The sequence below is a fragment of the Uloborus diversus genome, chromosome 6 (assembly GCF_026930045.1).
Source record: "Uloborus diversus isolate 005 chromosome 6, Udiv.v.3.1, whole genome shotgun sequence".
NCBI lineage: Eukaryota > Metazoa > Arthropoda > Arachnida > Araneae > Uloboridae > Uloborus > Uloborus diversus.
The window spans coordinates 25859150-25877081 of NC_072736.1; the positions used below are offsets into that span (position 1 = coordinate 25859150).

General features: G+C 32.4%; 2 protein-coding genes across 3 annotated transcripts in view; one reads left to right on the forward strand and one right to left on the reverse strand.

Moving 5' to 3' along the window:
• Positions 1-13209, forward strand: part of LOC129224003 (papilin-like) — an 87823-nt gene extending 74614 nt beyond the window's left edge. Inside the window, exons 23-25 of one of the 2 annotated variants that reach the window (XM_054858394.1) lie at positions 1241-1597; positions 6887-7165; positions 10702-13209. In XM_054858394.1, the coding sequence (XP_054714369.1) occupies positions 1241-1597; positions 6887-7165; positions 10702-10844 (779 nt within the window). In that variant the 3' untranslated portion in view covers positions 10845-13209. The remainder of the gene's footprint in view (positions 1-1240; positions 1598-6886; positions 7166-10701) is intronic. The other variant, XM_054858395.1, reaches the window with a different exon arrangement.
• A 234-nt stretch (positions 13210-13443) lies between these two features.
• LOC129224288 (uncharacterized) overlaps positions 13444-17932 on the reverse strand; it is a 79504-nt gene continuing 75015 nt past the window's right edge. Inside the window, exons 18-22 of the mRNA XM_054858718.1 lie at positions 17050-17169; positions 16591-16662; positions 15120-15170; positions 14917-14995; positions 13444-13585 (exon numbers count right to left, since the gene is read on the reverse strand). Coding sequence (XP_054714693.1) covers positions 14960-14995; positions 15120-15170; positions 16591-16662; positions 17050-17169 — 279 coding nt within the window. The 3' untranslated portion in view covers positions 13444-13585; positions 14917-14959. The remainder of the gene's footprint in view (positions 13586-14916; positions 14996-15119; positions 15171-16590; positions 16663-17049; positions 17170-17932) is intronic.

The following is a 17932-nucleotide window of genomic DNA, read 5'->3' on the forward strand; positions in this document are numbered from 1 at the left end:
ATGTATACTTTTCCAACTCAACATTGTATTATTCACTTATGTTCATCTTTGGATAGTGTACAGTCCTTTACAAACTTTATGCAAAAAATTTGAAATGTGTACACTAATTGTAACTTCCTTCACATTGTAGTCCATTGTTAGTTCATGACATCAAAATAATTTATGTTATAAATTCATTAAAAGTAATATTTTTTTGTTACAAAACTTGAAATTCAAATAACTTTGAATTTTATTTAGTAATATACTCGTATATAACGTTTTCAGTTTCTGATCTTGAGGTTTAAGTTTCCATTTATTATAAAACTATACAGAGTTAACACACAAAAACATCAACTGAAATACCTCCAAAGAAAGGACGCCTCTGGTTAAGGGACAAAATATCTAGTCCCCTTAGTGTCCCTTATTGAGAGGTTCTACTGTACTAGAAAACTTTTTAAAACATTGATGCTTCATATTATGGCAGATGATGGTTCCTTTATTCAAATACATCACAATTAAAAGCCAAAGTTTAAAATTAGGTGGTTTCCTTCAATCAAAAGTACTATTTTTAGTCATTGAAATGGATAGAATGAGCAAAAAAAAAAAACATGAACCCAGAAAATACTTTCATTGTCCCAACAGTTTTTTCAAAATTAATTTTTAAAATGTCCGATTTTTCAAACAAGGCGTGGTCTTTATGACATCACAAATGATGCAATTTGGCACATCTTTCTACCACGGTTCCACGTTATGATAATCAACAAGTCAATTAAAATTGCGCTCCACGCTTGCTACCAAACATATCGTTGCCAATACACATGAGTAAAGATGCGAACTAAATATTTTGTTTTATGAATGGCAACATTAAATGGCATTTCATCATTTGTGATATCACACGACAGAAGTGTAAACAATGAAAGCGTAACAATTTAAGTAATTTTTTTAAAATATTAAACTTAAATAAATTATTTAAAAAATGGTCAGAGCATATGTTTTTAAGCATGCTCTTTCAGAAAAAAATACTTTAAAAATTTTGGAAACGACCCCATTATGGGAATAAAATGAAAATATATGAGTAAAACTGTCTCATTTGTGCAAATAGATTATAAGTATAAATTTAGTTTGATATTGCATGTACTAATTTTCTTTATTATGCTTACCAATTTTCTGCTCTAATATCTAATAGTCTTTAGCAAAATGGTTTTTGGTCTAGCATGTACTAAACATTCCATGCATGTTTGGAATCCTTTTTTTCCTATAGAACCCGCTAGAATATTACCCGGTGTCAATGTCACCAAGTCGACAGTTGGAGCACCAGCAGAACTTCCCTGCAATGCCATTGGTTATCCTAGGCCTCAAGTCACGTGGTGGCGTGACACCACCATGTTACCCTTATCTAGCCAACGCTACGAGCAACTGGAAAACTTTGCTCTACTCATAAGATCAGTTGTGTATGAAGATAGGGGTGATTATTCTTGTCATGCGCACAATGGTATTGGTTCAGGTGCAATATACAAAGTTACACTGATTATTGATTTAACACCTCAGCCATTACCTGCTACTGAAGAAAATGACATTAGAGATTCCGAACCTTTCGATGTACCGAAAGTTCCACCCGGTAATGATGTTTCTTAGATCTACAAATATATGTTATTATAAATGATTATTTGTCTTAAAGCTCTGTCCATTAGAGATGAGATGGGTTCAGCCTGAGCCCAGGCCCGAAGCGGGCTTGGACTCAAGCAAATATATTCTATCGTCAATCTCCAAACAAATTTAAAATAAATAAACATGTTCCTACTGTGAGAAAGTGAAAGGAACATTTAAATCAGTTTGATCATTGTGAAACTTTAACAAAATAATAATAATAAATTAACGCTTATTTATAGTGTTTTTCTTGCGATTAGTATATGTCATACAGTAATGCATTTGAAGTGGAGCATTTTGAGAAAATTTAGAAACTTCTGTGAATGAAAAACATTTGACACTATTGGTACCCCCCACGGCTTTGCCCGTAATAGAAAAATTAAAAGGTCTTTTGGTTCGCCTGTATATTTACAAATAATGTATGGTGAATTTTCTCGCCAATTGGCTTGTACCCATGTTACGGTTCCACGTTATAATAATTTCATATCTCGCCAATTGCCTTGTGCCCATGTTACGGTTCCACGTTATGATAATTTCGTAATTTACTCGTCCAGCTTATGATATTTTTGTTCTTAAGAATTGGAATAGAAAAAGAACCACATCGAATTTTCGAAAAATCGTTTCGAGGTGCACACCCCCATGCTACAAACTAACTTTGTGTCAAATTTCATGAAAATCGGCCGTACGGTCTAAGCCCTATGCGCGTCACAGAGATCCAGACATCCTCCGGACAGAGAGACTTTCAGCTTTATTATTAGTAAAGATAGCATTTTTCATTAACAGAGAGATCATGTCAGATTGTAGAAGGTTCGGTTTTTGATACAAGAAAGTTTCCTTCAGGCTTGGATTTTGGTTCGAGACAATATCACCCGGACTCGGGCGGGCTCGGTTACAAATTTTCGGGCCCGGGCTCTCAAAAATGAGCCCAAACTCATCTCTACTGTCCATGCTTATGTTACTGTTACGAATCTCACATCTGAACTGAAGGGGTCAGACAGGCTCGGCATTTCGAATTTTTTTTGTAGGTGAAGAGGGGCAAAGGGTGTATACTCAATTCAAATTTTATCAGAAAACAATGAAAACCATTCCAACTTATATGTAAACATATTAATTTTTCAAAGCAGGGGGGAGGGAATTGAGGCTCCTGAATGACATGCCTGGAATCGGATCGGATCGGATCAAATAACCTGTTGACCCTAATGAAATCTGTTACAAAGTAAGGGAACAATAAATTTCTTTTCGAATTAGTACAAGATAGTGTAAAACAGTGTCAAGTGGTGCCTAATGTTGCTGGCATTTCAGGCAGTGAATGTAAATCTTGTTGCCCTTGGAAAATGTTAGGCTTTTCAAATGGGCACTAATAAGTTGTGACTGACAATTGTTGGTTTGCTTATCCCATGGAAGAGAAAGGGAAAGTCACGTCCATACTTATTCATAGAGCAGCAGTGGGGTATGGCAGTTAATACAGTGAAACGTCAAGTGTTACACTAAGGTCGTGGAAATAAGCGTATGAGTTATCGTTTACAGGGTTCAGTCATTAGTCGGGTGGAAAATGTCATTGATCTGGGTATCTTAATAAATCAGGATTTCAAGTTTAGTCAACAGTGCAGCATTGCAAATAACAAAGCCAACAGAATGCTAGGGTTTATCAAAAGCTCTATTTCAAACAAATCTAAGAAGGTTCTTTTGCCGTTATATAGGAGTTTAGTGGTACCTCATTTGGAGTATGCTGTTTAGTTTTGGTCGCCTTATCTGAGGATGGATATTTCTGTATTGGAAAAGGTTCAAAGTAGACTAGTAAAGGAAGGAACTAACTAGTGAAAGGACTTTCAGATTTAGATTATGATACTAGATTTAATAGACTTAATATGTATAGCCTGGAGCAAAGGAGAGTCAGAGAGGACATGATTATTCAAATTGCGGACATTTTATTCAAATTAATACCGTTTGCTTCACAAAAGTCAGGAGATAAAGAAAGGTTAGTGGTTGTCACCACGAACCCCAGAAGTCAGTTAGTTGAGGTTAAGGGGTGAAAAAACAATTGGAGAAACTTACTGCTGCGACTTGTCCTGTAAACCCTGTCTAGCTATTCCAATTTTCTGATAGTTTTTTTTTTTTCATTCCTAAATCTGTTAAGCTTAGTAAAAATCTAAAAATTTTCCAAGCCTGGATGTGTTTCAAACATTGAGTCCTGGACTTCAATTTTCAAAAAATATTTGTGATGAACTTTTTACAGGATTTAATAAATGCAAACTTTTCTTAAAACAGCAATTCAACAAGACTTTTATAATTGTTTTTTCTTTTTAAAGAACAAAACTATGATGATTGTAACCAATGTCTGGATTGCTGTTCACTTAAAAGCAACAAACAATTAATTTTTCTTTTTTTTTAATCAGTAACTTTCATATAAAAATGTAATTCATAAATGAATTAGAAGTGGAGTTCTGTAAGATTTAACTTTAATGTCTTAATAGTAATTACGATGAAATTAAGCTTGCTTGTGTGCAATGAATTTTTTCTCCACAAGTTGCTGCTTTGATATATGAAGGTACGACTGTATATATTCATACGCAAGTAGAGATAAATAGTCAAGCATTATGTTCATACATTTGCATGATTTTGAGGGGAAAAAACAGGCAGTTGCAGAGACAGAATTTCCACTTATTGTTTCACAAAAATCAAGACTTTTTAGGTTTTATTTTGTGTGTGTGTGTGTGTGTTTTTTTTAAAGTAAAACACCTGAAACTGGGTGAACAAAAATTAGATACTGTGAACACTTTGCGGCATCTACTTTGGGAATGGATGGACTACAGCATATTTTGCTCTTCAGTTCACCTCAATGGTGCACATTACACTTCATTTTTTGCCATATTTACCAGCATTATAATTTTTTAAAATATCCAATAATTTCCAGTATTACTAGATACTCAGTCTTCAGTAATGTTCCCATCTATTTTTTTTTTTTTTTGAGGGTATACCCCCAATAATCCACTATGCACAATATGTGTATGTGATCATATAGGTAATATGTCATTATATGAAAATTTTTGAAGCTTGAGGGTTTTGTCTAAGGCTATATGTCTAAACTATATTTGAGAGCATACGGCATGTGTAGAGTATACCCTATGCATGGGCGGATTTATGGGGGGGGGGGGCGAAAGGAGGCAATGCCCCCCAGTCTTGAATGAACTTTATGTGTAGTGACAACACCTTCCAAAATCTTACTCATAAAAGAAAAAATCATAATTTTTTTTCGTTTTTGAATAGTTGAGAAGTGAAAATGAAGAGGTTAGCGACTGTGCTTTTCTAATGGGGGGGGGGGGGGGGGGGGGGGGGACACCGTACACTGTATTAAAAGTAGTAAAGCTGTCACTGGGTTGCTGAAAATGTGTTGAAAATGACTACTTTGAACTGAAATCCTTTAGGGCAAGTATATAAGTGAAAATATCCACTGAATGAGCTATGTATTCAGCTGCAATACTTAAAATAATCAACGATTATTTCAACAAACTTGAAACTAAAACAAAGATTTAAAAAAAAAGCGAATTTACCTACAAACTAAACAAGCTATAGCTTAGGGCAGCCGCTTTGTTGAAGGCACCTCCCGAAAATTTCATGATTTGTTCCTTAAAAAAAGTATGTACTTGAAAAAATAAATTTCTTTTTAAAGTACTTGAAAACCTTGAAATTTGTAAATGGTAATTACAAACCATAAATTTAAAAATTTGTAACAAATGAGAGGGGGTAGGAGGAGAAATGCCAAAACATGTCAAATTCAGCTCCTTGCCACATCCTTCATCAAAAATGTAAAAATTATGGTTCTCACGTTTCTGTATCATACCACTTGAGACATATTTTTGTCTCTCATGTTTCATATCTTGCTGTTTATTTAATCCCCAATGCAGTATTTTTGAAAATTCTTTTATGTTGCTTGCTTTTATCTTACACCTATTGTTATTGTTAATCCATTTAACTCGGGGAAAAAAAATATACACTACCTCTATTCCTTTTCCTTTTCTGCACTACTTGTAAAAATTGTTGAAATTGAAAAAAACGTTGTTGCAATGAGAAAGCTATAGTTTTTTTTTCTTTTAAACCTAAAATAGTTGTTTCTTTCAAAGTTAGAACAATAGTGTAAAACTGAAATCTAGTACTAAAATTCAGACTAGAAAGGGCAAATAAAATGCCTTAAATATTTTTAATTGTTCTCTAGTCTTTGTAAAGGATTAGATGAATCTTTGAAATTTCTAAGCAAAATTTGCTTCAATTTTATTTTTTATCAAGTGTATAAACTACGAATTGTCCAAATGGGCAGCATGTTACTCTCTTGTTACCTATTTTCTAAATCTGTACACTAATTCTTTAAAATCGTTTTTTCTGATTGATCATTGTTGTACTAGTGGGTGGATTGGATTAAAAACTAATTAAATTGAGCCGACAGCCGATGTAAGCAAATAACAATGCATAACTTCTCTTCTCCCTCACTTTTTCTCACTGTGGACTGCTGTCATTAATTTGTCTACCTGGAAAAAATTGTTACTGTGTATTATCATAATTTGCAAAAGAGTATTTTGCCTTTTACCCCCCCCCCCCCCCGAGATTTTTGTAGTTCCAAATACCCCTTGTAAGGTTTTCAAAATGCAGAATTTTATATCTACTTTGCGAAAATTTCTGAGGGAGAGCAAAAATTCTTAGAGGGTCCTTTTCCCAAATCCCCTAAAAATGGGGATATTCTATACCTTACTAAAAAAAGGGACACCATTTTCCCTCTTAATTTCAATTTAAGAAGGACAGCAAGCAACACATCAATAAAAAAACGACTCAAAAAAGTATAGCCTGACTTTATGTATCACAGAAAAAAAAGACAAACAAAATAGTGGTGGGGGGAGGAAGCTTTAAAAGATGGCTCTTTTCACCACCAACAGAAAAGGGGTTTAGACTACAAAAGAGACTTAAAGCCTGAAATAGCTTAGGGCCACGTTAAGTCTAAATTCAGCCTTGATTACAACTAATATTGCTTTTAAAAAAAACTGTCCCCCCCCCCCATGAACCCAGTCCTAATTTTGCCTATGACGACACCACTGCCCGTTAAAAGAGTTTGATTAGCTCTGGTATTGAGCAATCACGCTAGTGAATGAACTAGGATGGATATTTGAATTAAGTGTATTCTGCTCTCAATACTTTAAAATCATACCACTAACATAATTAGTTGATAAATTTGAAATTTAAGCAAAATTTTAAATTTTTGCATTTTTTGCAGCTCCACTTCCATTATCTGCAAAAGTGGAACTTATTACAAGACAGCCAACTGCGGGGTTATCTCTTCAAATAGATTGCCTGATTGAAGGGCCCACATCAGACATGACTGTGACATGGCTCCACAATGACAATGTGGTGTTATCAAACGACAGAAAGAGAATTTTGTCCAATCACACACTTTTAATTCCTAAAGCTGAAGTTGCCGACAGTGGACAGTATCGGTGTTCGGCTGCATATCATGGCAATGTTGCTTCATCAGCAATTACTTTAACTGTAAATGGTAAGGAAATATCCCTTTTCTCATAAATTGCTTTAGAATTGCAGAGTTCAAGTTCATATAAGTCATATGTAAGTAAATGTATATATGTAATGGTACAAATTCAGTCACCATTACACCCGTTTTATTTAATACTAGCGGTACCCGAATGGCTTTGCCGTAGTAGAAAATTGAAAGGTCATTTGGTTTGTCTGTATAATTACAAATAATGGATGATGAATTTCTAGCCAATTTGCTATGTTAATTTGCTCGCCTATGTTATGGCTCGAATATGTTTGCTCATACACATTTAGGTATTTACCCGCGGTTTCGCTCACGTTGATGTAGTTTTTTTTTAAAATCGATTTAAGTTAATGGTCAACACTGGCAGAGGTCAAATAAATACCAAAAAATGGTTTGTCCCCAGTTTTGCCGACATTTCAAATTGCCTCCCCCCCCCCTTTAACATATCAAAAGATATGATTAAAACTGAAAATCAGGGGGGGGGGAGGGTAAATGAAATGTCGGTGAAACTGGGAAGACACCCAAAAAATCACACAACATAAATCATGAAAACATTTAGGAGTTGTAAAGACATTAGTTTGAGTAATTCTCAAAAATTTCAATTCGAATGAGGTCAACAATTCTTAAATAAAGTCAAACATTTCCCTTTATAATCCCGATCCCCGTCAAATGATGTCCAGCGCTACACCGCTATCTAAATTATTGTATAGCTTCTTACCGGAGATATCGTTCAAAATAAGAGTCAACAGTCACTACAAATCCTGATTTTAATAATGTCAATTTAGAGTGAGAACATCAAACCTTTAAGATCCCCGTCAGAAGGAAATTAACCGTTTCTAAATGACGTAGATGGTCCTGAATAAAATACCAAAAAGTTCAGAGTAAAAATACCATTAAAGTCAGAGTAAGCACAACAGTTTTTAAGTTCCCATTTAAATGAAGACAATAGTACAAAAAACTTCTCATTTTGGAAAGAGAATGATTCCCTAAAGTCTCTATTAAAATGATGATAACGGTTTTTAAATAACATCTCCCTCTGAAGATCTCAGTCATGATCAATTCCAAAAAATCTTCAGCAGTACAGGTCCGATAGCATAAAAAACATTAAAAAAAAAGAAAAACAATATTCTCCATTGTCGCCATTAAAGTAGGGACATTATTTCCACAAAATCCAAATTAGCATCATTAATCCTTAAAAACACACACAAAAAAGAAAATTAAAACTTTCATGAAAATTTTTAAAAATTCGCCAATGCGTTAACGTAGTTGCCTGGTGAGACTGGAGATAAAAAATGGATTTAGCAGATTAATTTACATTTTAATAGTAGTTTTATTGTTATTTGAGCATGTTGTTTCACTAATTTGGTGGATAAATTTAAACTTCAAGACCTTATACATAATGTTTTAATAATCTTTTTAACAAAATTAATTTTGCGAAATTTTTTTGAACACTCGTCGAGACCGTGTAATTACAACTCTGCCTATCGAATAAGTTTTTAATATGTTATTTTGTTAAATTTCATTTTCTATTTTTGCAATTAAAAGCAGCGTAAAAATGTAAAATAATAAATCCAAATCCATTATTTATTGCCAAAGGACCGAAGTAGCATACAATAGCCAGAGACTTGCCAAGTTTATAAAACTTTGTAAAATGTTTGCTTAATCTATATTCATAAGATATGATTCTTAATTCCAAATAGTACGAAAAATAAATCTTTTTTCGACGGTAACTGGGGGTAGGGGGGCAGACTCTATTTAATGACTTTTTTTAATATAATTGCCAGGTTATTGTACATAGCAAAATACCCGGCATTGTCTGGGTCTGTAATAATTATGAGAAACAATCGCTACTTTTTTTCATTTTCTTCTGTAACTGAAATAACTCAAAACACACCGTTTTGACACGATTAAAAATCAAGCTTTTTCCGTACCCATGAAAGTAAAATGGCAATAAGTATGAAGAAAAAAATAGAACTCTTTTAGAAACGAAAAAACAACATTTAAAAATATACACATTTGACGAATTTCCAAAATATGAATTTAAACTTCAGTTGTTTGAAAAGATTTATCTTTTTTTTTTTTTGAGTACCTGAGGGCTCTGCCCCTTGCTTGCTAACGCTCATCAACCCCCGAAGATTGCAATCTTATTTGATTCGCAAAGATTTAAATCGTCAGAAAGAAACAGATTAAAATTGCATTATAAGCTCCCTTTGGATCAAAAAGCACCCTTCCCCGGATTTCAAAATGAATTGTACCAACTTGCAGAGTTGTAAGGGCTAAGGGGCTCTTTAGCATTGCAAAACTGGAGTTTTGTATACTCATGGTCTCAGTAACATATTATGCTCTTTAACTCCAGGCTTGAATTGAGTTGAGCCTAAGATTTTCCATTAAAATCAAAACCCTTAAGGCTTGTGAATAATGGAAAGAAGAAACATGCAAATCAAAAAGACGTAACTATGGCAATGCCAAATAAAACATCAATAATTTTAATAGAGATGAGGATTATTCGAAATTGATTTTAAACGGCTTGTAACTTTTTTCTTTTGTAGATAGAAGTTCAGTTTTTCGACCATAGATCGAGTTAGATCTGGAGTAAAAAATGCCGTTCTTTTCAGTGGTGTCAAAAAGAAAACTGTAGGACTATTCCTTCGCCTTTCACTGATAGATTTAATGAAGAAAGTAGTGCCTAAATTTTAGCTAAGCCTAAAAAAGTTCGAGCTAAAAAGGCAAATAACTTCCACCATATTTAAGGTAGAGCATTGAAACAAACTGTGCAGAATGCGGAAAATTCTACCTTTTCCAACGATATATAATATTAATGTATGCAAGTAATTTTTCACCCCTTTAACTGGCAATAATAGGCAATTCACACAAAATTTGAGCTTAAAAAATTAATTACAAAAAAACTAATTTGAATTTAAAAAAATTAAACCCCAGGTGCACACCCCCGGGGCTTGAAGTAATTTTGTACAAAATTTCAAGACTAGGTGCTATGGGGTCTCTTGGATGCACGTCCGCCACAGACTTCCTTCAAGAATTTCTTTGAAACTTTACTTTTATTTACATAAAAGAGATATTCTAAAATCTTCTGTCAATTGCTATTGAAGTAAAAAGTTTTTAAAAATGTAGCCGCTCATACGATTTAAAATGTTAACAAATATGCGGTAATCATTTTGGATTTGTTTATCTTTATTTTTAGTGCTAAGTAATAGTTTATGAAATTTTAATTTTTGAAACTGCAATATTCTTGTATGCTAACCCTGTATATAAAAGAATATGTTTTGCATGTCACACTCAAGATTTTAATCCAAACTTTTATATAACTAAAAATAACAAAGAAAAAAACAAGGATTTGTTTTAGCACCGGGAAGTGTTTTTTTTTTAGCTAACTGAATGCTGGCTAAGTTTTTTCTTTAGTTCTCTGTTTATAGTCAGCCTAACTTTGCATAACATTTTCCTTACAGCGTAAATGTAAAACTAGACCTTTGACATTTCGACTAATCTTTCATTAAAAAAATTTCTACTCTATTTTGCAGCTGCAGCAACAGATTCATCATGTGTGGACAGTCCTCATTTTGGCAATTGCGCACTGATAGTCAAAGTGGGTTATTGTAATAATGAATCCTACAGACGCTTCTGCTGCGGCTCTTGTTTAAGAGCCGAGCAGCAAGACACTTGAGACATTTTCAAGAAATTATTTCTTTCAGACAGAAAATACATAATATCCTCAGGTGAAGCTGTATAGTATTGTTTATTGAGGAACTGTGTATTCAACTGTGTCAATCATATGTGTGTAACGTATTTTGGCGCAATTGGTGACATAAATCCTTTAATTTCACTTTAAAAGATGAAAACTGAAGATTTACAGCATGTGCCTTAATGCAGTTTCAATCAATTAGATCAGCATTTCTCAAACTTTTTTGACTCACAGACCAGTAAAATTTGGCAAGTTTTGTGAACAGTTTTTTTTTTTTCACAAAGTGTTATTATGCATCATTTATTTACAACAATATTTAGTTGTAACATGATTCAACTAAATTATAATTTTGTTGCAATTTTTTTTAATAGTATTATATTTTTAAATTAATGATACAATTAAAATTAAATGATTATATATTTATCGTAATATAACACTTGTAAAAAAATTTAAAAAAAAAAAAAAACTTAATAACAAGAGATGCATTGAAAACTATATTTGAACTATAAGCCAATTTAGTATAGAAAATTTATCTATTAAGTATGATTATCAATTTAAAATAAATCATTCCAAAATTAAAAAAAAAAAATTAGTATAGTAAATGCCTTATTTGGTTTGTGTTTGTTTGCAATTCTGCATAAATGGATAGTTAATTTCTCTCCTGGTATATGACTTGACAACTGATAATTATGGTAACATGTATCATAAATGAAGAATCTTGCATTTACCTTACACACAAATACAAACCAAAGTTGCTTAAAATATCATTACAAATTACTCTTTTGTTCTTGATGCATTATTGTATCATCATTAAAATGAGGGATGAAATTAAAACATTGGCAGACATTTTTTATTCTTCTCTTTAAGTGCCAAGGAGTATTAAACTTGGATTACAATGAATATTTTAATTAGTTTGCTTTTAAGCAATATTTAATGCTTCATATAGTGTAAAAACAAAGTACTGCAAAATATAATATCCAAGTGTGTTCTTTTTTTAGCTGCAAATTTTAAATTAAAAAAAATTAATAATAAATTGCCTTTATATATGTATATATATAATAGTATTTAATATGAGGTTTTTATCTGTTTACTGTGACATATTTAAATTACTTTGTAACAGAATGTAATGCGTCATAAAATTTAAGAAAAATCAAAAAGTAACAAAATTTAAATTATTCTCCTTAGTGTTGTTTTGTTAAAATTACTTTCAAAGAACTGATTCCAAATTAATAAGTAAAATTTTTGAACAGTGGGACTATATTGAAACTTTCATTCAATGTAATGTTAGTATACCAATCAGCGAATATTTAAATTTGTTAACTATTCTGTTTGTCTACCTAAGTGTCGGTTCATTTGTAATGATAAATGTTGTGCATTAAAAGTAATCAAAATCAACAAAACAAAGCAGTTGAAAACAGTTGTATTAAAATATTATTGCATATTACTAGAAAAAGTATGGAATAGTTTCTCGTGGTATAAATATTCAAAATTAATAACGTTAATAAATTAATTAAAAACAAATAACCTCGCATTAGTATTATGAATGATAATGCAATCTACTGTAAAAATAATAAATGTCTGTATGTTTATTCCCTATTGGGGTAATAGGAAAGGTTGATTGGCACAGCGTTGAGTTTTATTGCTTTTGTAAAAGTTTTACACAAGTATTCCAACTCAAATCCGCACAGAGTACATCCCTTTTCACTGAACTTCCCAAAAAGAAGTAATGTCAAAGAGTCGAAGTGAAGCTTCAACTTATCAGAGCCACCATTTTCTTTTTGGACATCAGCTTGTTAATTCGTTTAACCTCCTTAACCAAAAGACTCAAAAACTTCTTGCTTTTTATCTCATTTTTATTTGCAAATGCATTAACTGACAATGAAACTACTATGTGACAGATGATGTGAATATTTACAGTAAATGCACGTGTTATTTTATACATTTTTACTTAATATCAGTAATTTATTATTTTATAAACATTTTATGATAAAAAAAGCTATTGTTTTCCCCCATTTTTACTTAAAGTATTCATACAATAGTATTACTCTAATGTATGTGTGCTATTTAGAATTTTAAAATGTTAAGAAGCAACATCTCTATTTATTATTAAGTTCAGAAATTTTAATGTACTGAAAAAAAGTGGTAGAAACGGACAGAACGATCTTTTTCCACAGTGGGAAAAAAAACGGACAACCTTGGGATTAGCAGTTGAGAATTGCTGAACTACGAACATTTTTCGACATTACTACCATTTTCATTGTGACTCTTAAGAAAACACTTTGTTCATGAAAAGAAGTGTCTCATTCTGTATAGATGTGTATGTGTGCAACCTTTTTTAAAAAATAAATATTTTATGTAAAGGAAGCTTTTGTGCACTTATTTCACAGAACTCATGCTATTCTAAACATTGCCCAACTGCATGCTCTATTAGCATTTAACTATTTTCTTTATACGCATGTGAAGTCTCATTCAAACGGTATCACAAGAGGTGGAGAGCATAACCTCAGTACTTTGATTTGAAGAAAAAAACACATTTAAAAGGAATAAACTTTGTCTTTTTTTATTATTATTTACAAAGACAAAGCTTAACAAGTACAAATTTTTGTTTCTGTACAGTTATGTACAAAGAATTCCATTTAACAAAATGATTTTTCTGAACAATTGGAGTGCATTGATGAAACATCCATTTGTAAAAGACATTTTTGATACAAATCTGGTTCAATCTATCAAAATATGAAATAACACACAACTGTTATTTGCATGAGAATTTGTAATACTTCAAATTTAATATCAATCAAATAATGAATTTTTACAAATTATGCATTGAAAATACAATTATAATTGGTGACAATACAAAATGTGTGGAATTTCGTTAGGGAGCTTTAAATTTGGAAATGCTAATAACACATTAAAAATACAAAGAAATAAACAACATTAATTACATGCTACTTATATTTGTACTGTCAGTAAGAGCTTTATTTCTCCAGCATTCATTTTAACAGTTGTTTATGAACACAATTGTACAAAAATGTATTCAATATAACATAACACTCCAGGGTCCCCTGTACTATGTGTGGTTTAAACGGTTGGATGAGGCCTTGGAGACAGCTGTGTACAGTTGAACCTTTTTATTCCGAAAACTGGCAAATTAAAACTTGGCAGCCAATAAAGACACTTCATCATTGGTACTGGAGTCAGTGAGCAACTTATTTCAAGTTAAAACTTCGACATTAAGCACGTTAATATGTTTAACTTTTATGACCCGCAAACCAGAGCTTTAAAAAAACAACTCGCGGACAGGTGATGTTTTTTACTTTTTTTCGTCCACCCAACCCAAAATATTTTTATCTAAGAATAGACAATACTACTAATTTTAAAAAAAACTAAATCAACACCACAATTTGTACAGATAAAAAGTGATTCTACTGGAAAAATGAAATTGACAAAATGTTTTTTGTCTGTCCTGTAAATTTTGAAAAAAGGATTCAGATGGATTTGCTGAACTTGCCGATGTACATGCATAGCATTCATTTGTTTTAAAGAATTGGATGTAACAGTTAGGCTGTCATAGGGCAATCAAAAATTTTAGTTAAAAATATTTGGTCAAAAGCATTGTTTATTAATGGAATAAATAACGGCCAATGAATAAGAATAAAGGCATGTCAATATAATCATGTAATTAGACACTGAATTCGGCTATTGCCAAAAGAAAGTTTAGACCAATAGTCTTAAAGAGCTGTCCATAGATGACACACTTTTTTCACTTCATGTCACCATTTCACCGTACCCCCCCCCCCCCCCCGTCGGTGTATGTTACTGGCGGTCGGACATCCCAGTAACAAACACCGACAAGAGGGGGTCTAAGTTCAGCCAAATGTTTGATGAGATGTTGTTGCATGACAGAAAAATAGTTTAAAAAGTCTAAACACATTAAAAGGCTCAGAAAATTGAGTTAACATCAGAGCGATGTCTTAAGCATGTTTGCAACTGGCGCAGTTACCCTACATGAGGAAGAAACACTTAAATATTTAAAATTTATGTGAAAAGAACTTACTTTTAAATTTTGGTGTTGAAGAAAATTGTCACACATAAAAGTATCATGTGTTTCTCCTGTCAAAGACATTTTGCTGACCCTGTAATTTAAACAAATAAATATTATGAAATTTGAAACAGTTTTACTAACATTTAGTCAGGATTCGCACTAATAGAATGTTTAATCCATAAAATAAAATTTCAGAAGAAACAAACTTTACTTACAGCAGAAAACTTTACGACAGCAATTTCTCCATTTCTATTTCCAATAAATACCTGTAAAAAAGTTGTTAATAGTAATTTCAAATGAAAATCAATATTAAAAATATTTTTAATGTACATTTAAATACTGAAAATATTAAATTTGTGGCCCCTCAGGATTACATACCCCCTTAGACTCCCGAAGACGTTTAGCCCCCCAATAATTTTTTGCAAGTCAGTGCCCCTGTTCTACTGTACAAACACACAATGGTAAGCAAATATGAATCATGTTGAAATAGATAATTGAATCAATTTGCGGTGAATATAAGTATTACATGGGTGCAAGTTTGGTGATGTGTTCAAGATGTAAAATATTTTCACCCCCCTCCCCCCCTGCATGTATGCTTCAAGAAAAATTATGTGTATAAATGTTGTAGGTTTTAACTATGCCAATTTTGCAACCTGTGTTTGATTTGAATTTTAAGCTTTTGACTTTTCTAACAATATAAACCTAGTTTAAATTGCAATATATATGTGCTTTGATTTTGTAATTCCAAAAACCGCCAGTAACGAAGGGTCTGGGGGCTCTCCCCCAGAAATTTTTTTAAATTGAAATCCAAAAAACCCAATGGTAGGCCATTTTGGTAAAGGAGGGGTTCAGGGACTCTCTTACATTAATTTTTTCGAATTGATAGTCTCAAAATCACAATATTGGGCAACCTTCAAAAATATTAGAGAAGGAGGGGGGGGGGGGAGCTCTGGGCTCTCCCTGAAATTGACGCTTTTACCCTTAACTACTGCGAGCGGTCTCACAGACCGCTCGACATTTTCTTCTACTCGCCTAACCCCCTAAAATAGCTTAATAATCCTAGCCCTCTTTACTACCCTCCTGAAATTACCCCTTAAGGTTACATTCCAACTGTCATTCTGGTTGCTGCGTTTCTTGGCCAGATTTGGGAATTTTCTTTCGGAAGCGGTCTGAGAGACCGCACACAGCAGATGCGTCCGTCTTTTTGAACGCTTTTTTTACCCACATTTTTTTCATTATTTAAGAGGTTATGGAAAAAATAAGTTGGAGAATAGCAAAGAACTCCGCAGTCTACAATGCAGTGAGTTGGAAATAACAGAGCTACCTAAAAAAAATGTCTAACGGCACAAATCTAAAAGCCACTCCTCCAAAAGTACTTTGCAAACAAAACAAGACCATGGCGGAAAATCGAGAGAATGTCGATGGTGGGAATTTCGTGGTTATGGAATGGTCCAGTAGTTAAAGCATATTTTTTAAACACTCAATTTTTTAAAGTAAAAACTGAAGAAAAATCATCAAATTTCTTTCCGTCCCGACCTGTCTTGGGAAATTTTGTCCAAGACGGAAATCCATCCTGAGACGGAAGGTCTTGCACCCATGAAGTATTAGTTCAATGCTTAGAGATTTTCATAGCATAAATATTTATTTATTCCCACCTAAAATGAATAAAAGACCATGAACACATACCCAGTTCTGAGAAACATCTATACAAGTTACAGCTTTGAAGTTAGCAACATCACAGGGCTTTACATTTCTGTCCTTTAAAAATACAGGCATTAAAATATTAAATTATAGAAACCTTTTGGTGAACAAATTTGCTTAATATTGGACAATCATTTTTGTGATTTAAAGCACATCATGTTTCAGTGCACAAAGATACAAAAACTGCCAACTCAAAAATATTGAGAGGAGAAAAAAAAAAGTCATTCATTTAACCTTTTTTAAAGATAATTTTAATTTCTAAATGCCGAAATGACTCATACATGCATATGCAAGAAGTAATTCTAAGTTCAGTAAGAATAAGATACATAAAATGTATAAACTAATCTAATAACTAAAAACAAATGTTCGGCAACAGTTATTGATAAATATTTTTTTATATTAAAAAGTAAATCACATGCAAAATGTGCAAATATTGAAACTAACCTCTTTTATAAGATAGCACTGTATCGCACCCCTGAATGTTGATGTGAAGATGTAGTCCTTATCAATTACTAATCCTGTAACTGGATTACTCAAAGGAATTTTCCTTTCAATTTGACCCGTCTAGAAAATCAAGACACATTTAAAATGGGATAAATCAAAGAAAAAATATACTATACCCGCATATAAATAATAGCCAATGATCGAGTAATCTTTTTCAGTAGTCTGTAACGCGTAGCAAAAATACAAAAATAGTCTGCGAGATAACACATACCTAAGATCAACTGTAAAATGTGAATTGCCATCAAAAAATAAGATGTTACATGCAATTTGTGGATTACATCCTAGAAAATTCAGTACAAATCTGCATTTGGTGACATGAAAGATTGTTTTCTTTAAAATTTTAAGTTTTTTGTTCCAACTTAAGGTGGAAAACAAGTTTAGGAGGCCAAAATTTTAGTGTTGTTCATGGGGGTTTTTTAACAGAAAAGAGAAAATTAGATTTTTTATTCATCTTTTGAAATACACCTTGTAACTTTTTGAAGTCACACCAGAAATTATTAAAAATTATTAAAAGTTATTTTCACCAGAATTAGTGGAGTTAAAAGCTGCTGCCCATGGGCGGTCGCCATCAGAGCTTGTTGCTTGTGTGCATTACCGAAGCCATGATTTTTGCCTGTAATCATGGCAATTTTTCTTTCTTGCACACAACATATTTCCCTAGAACATGAACCTAACTGTGATCAAAAAAGCAGAAAATTGCACGTTTCTAACATTTTTTTCACACTTCTTGCATTAAAAAAAGTATTTCTATTAAGGGGGTATTCTAGTTAAGAAATTCAAAATAACAGAATTTTTTAAAAAATACTAAGCACTTTTCATAATG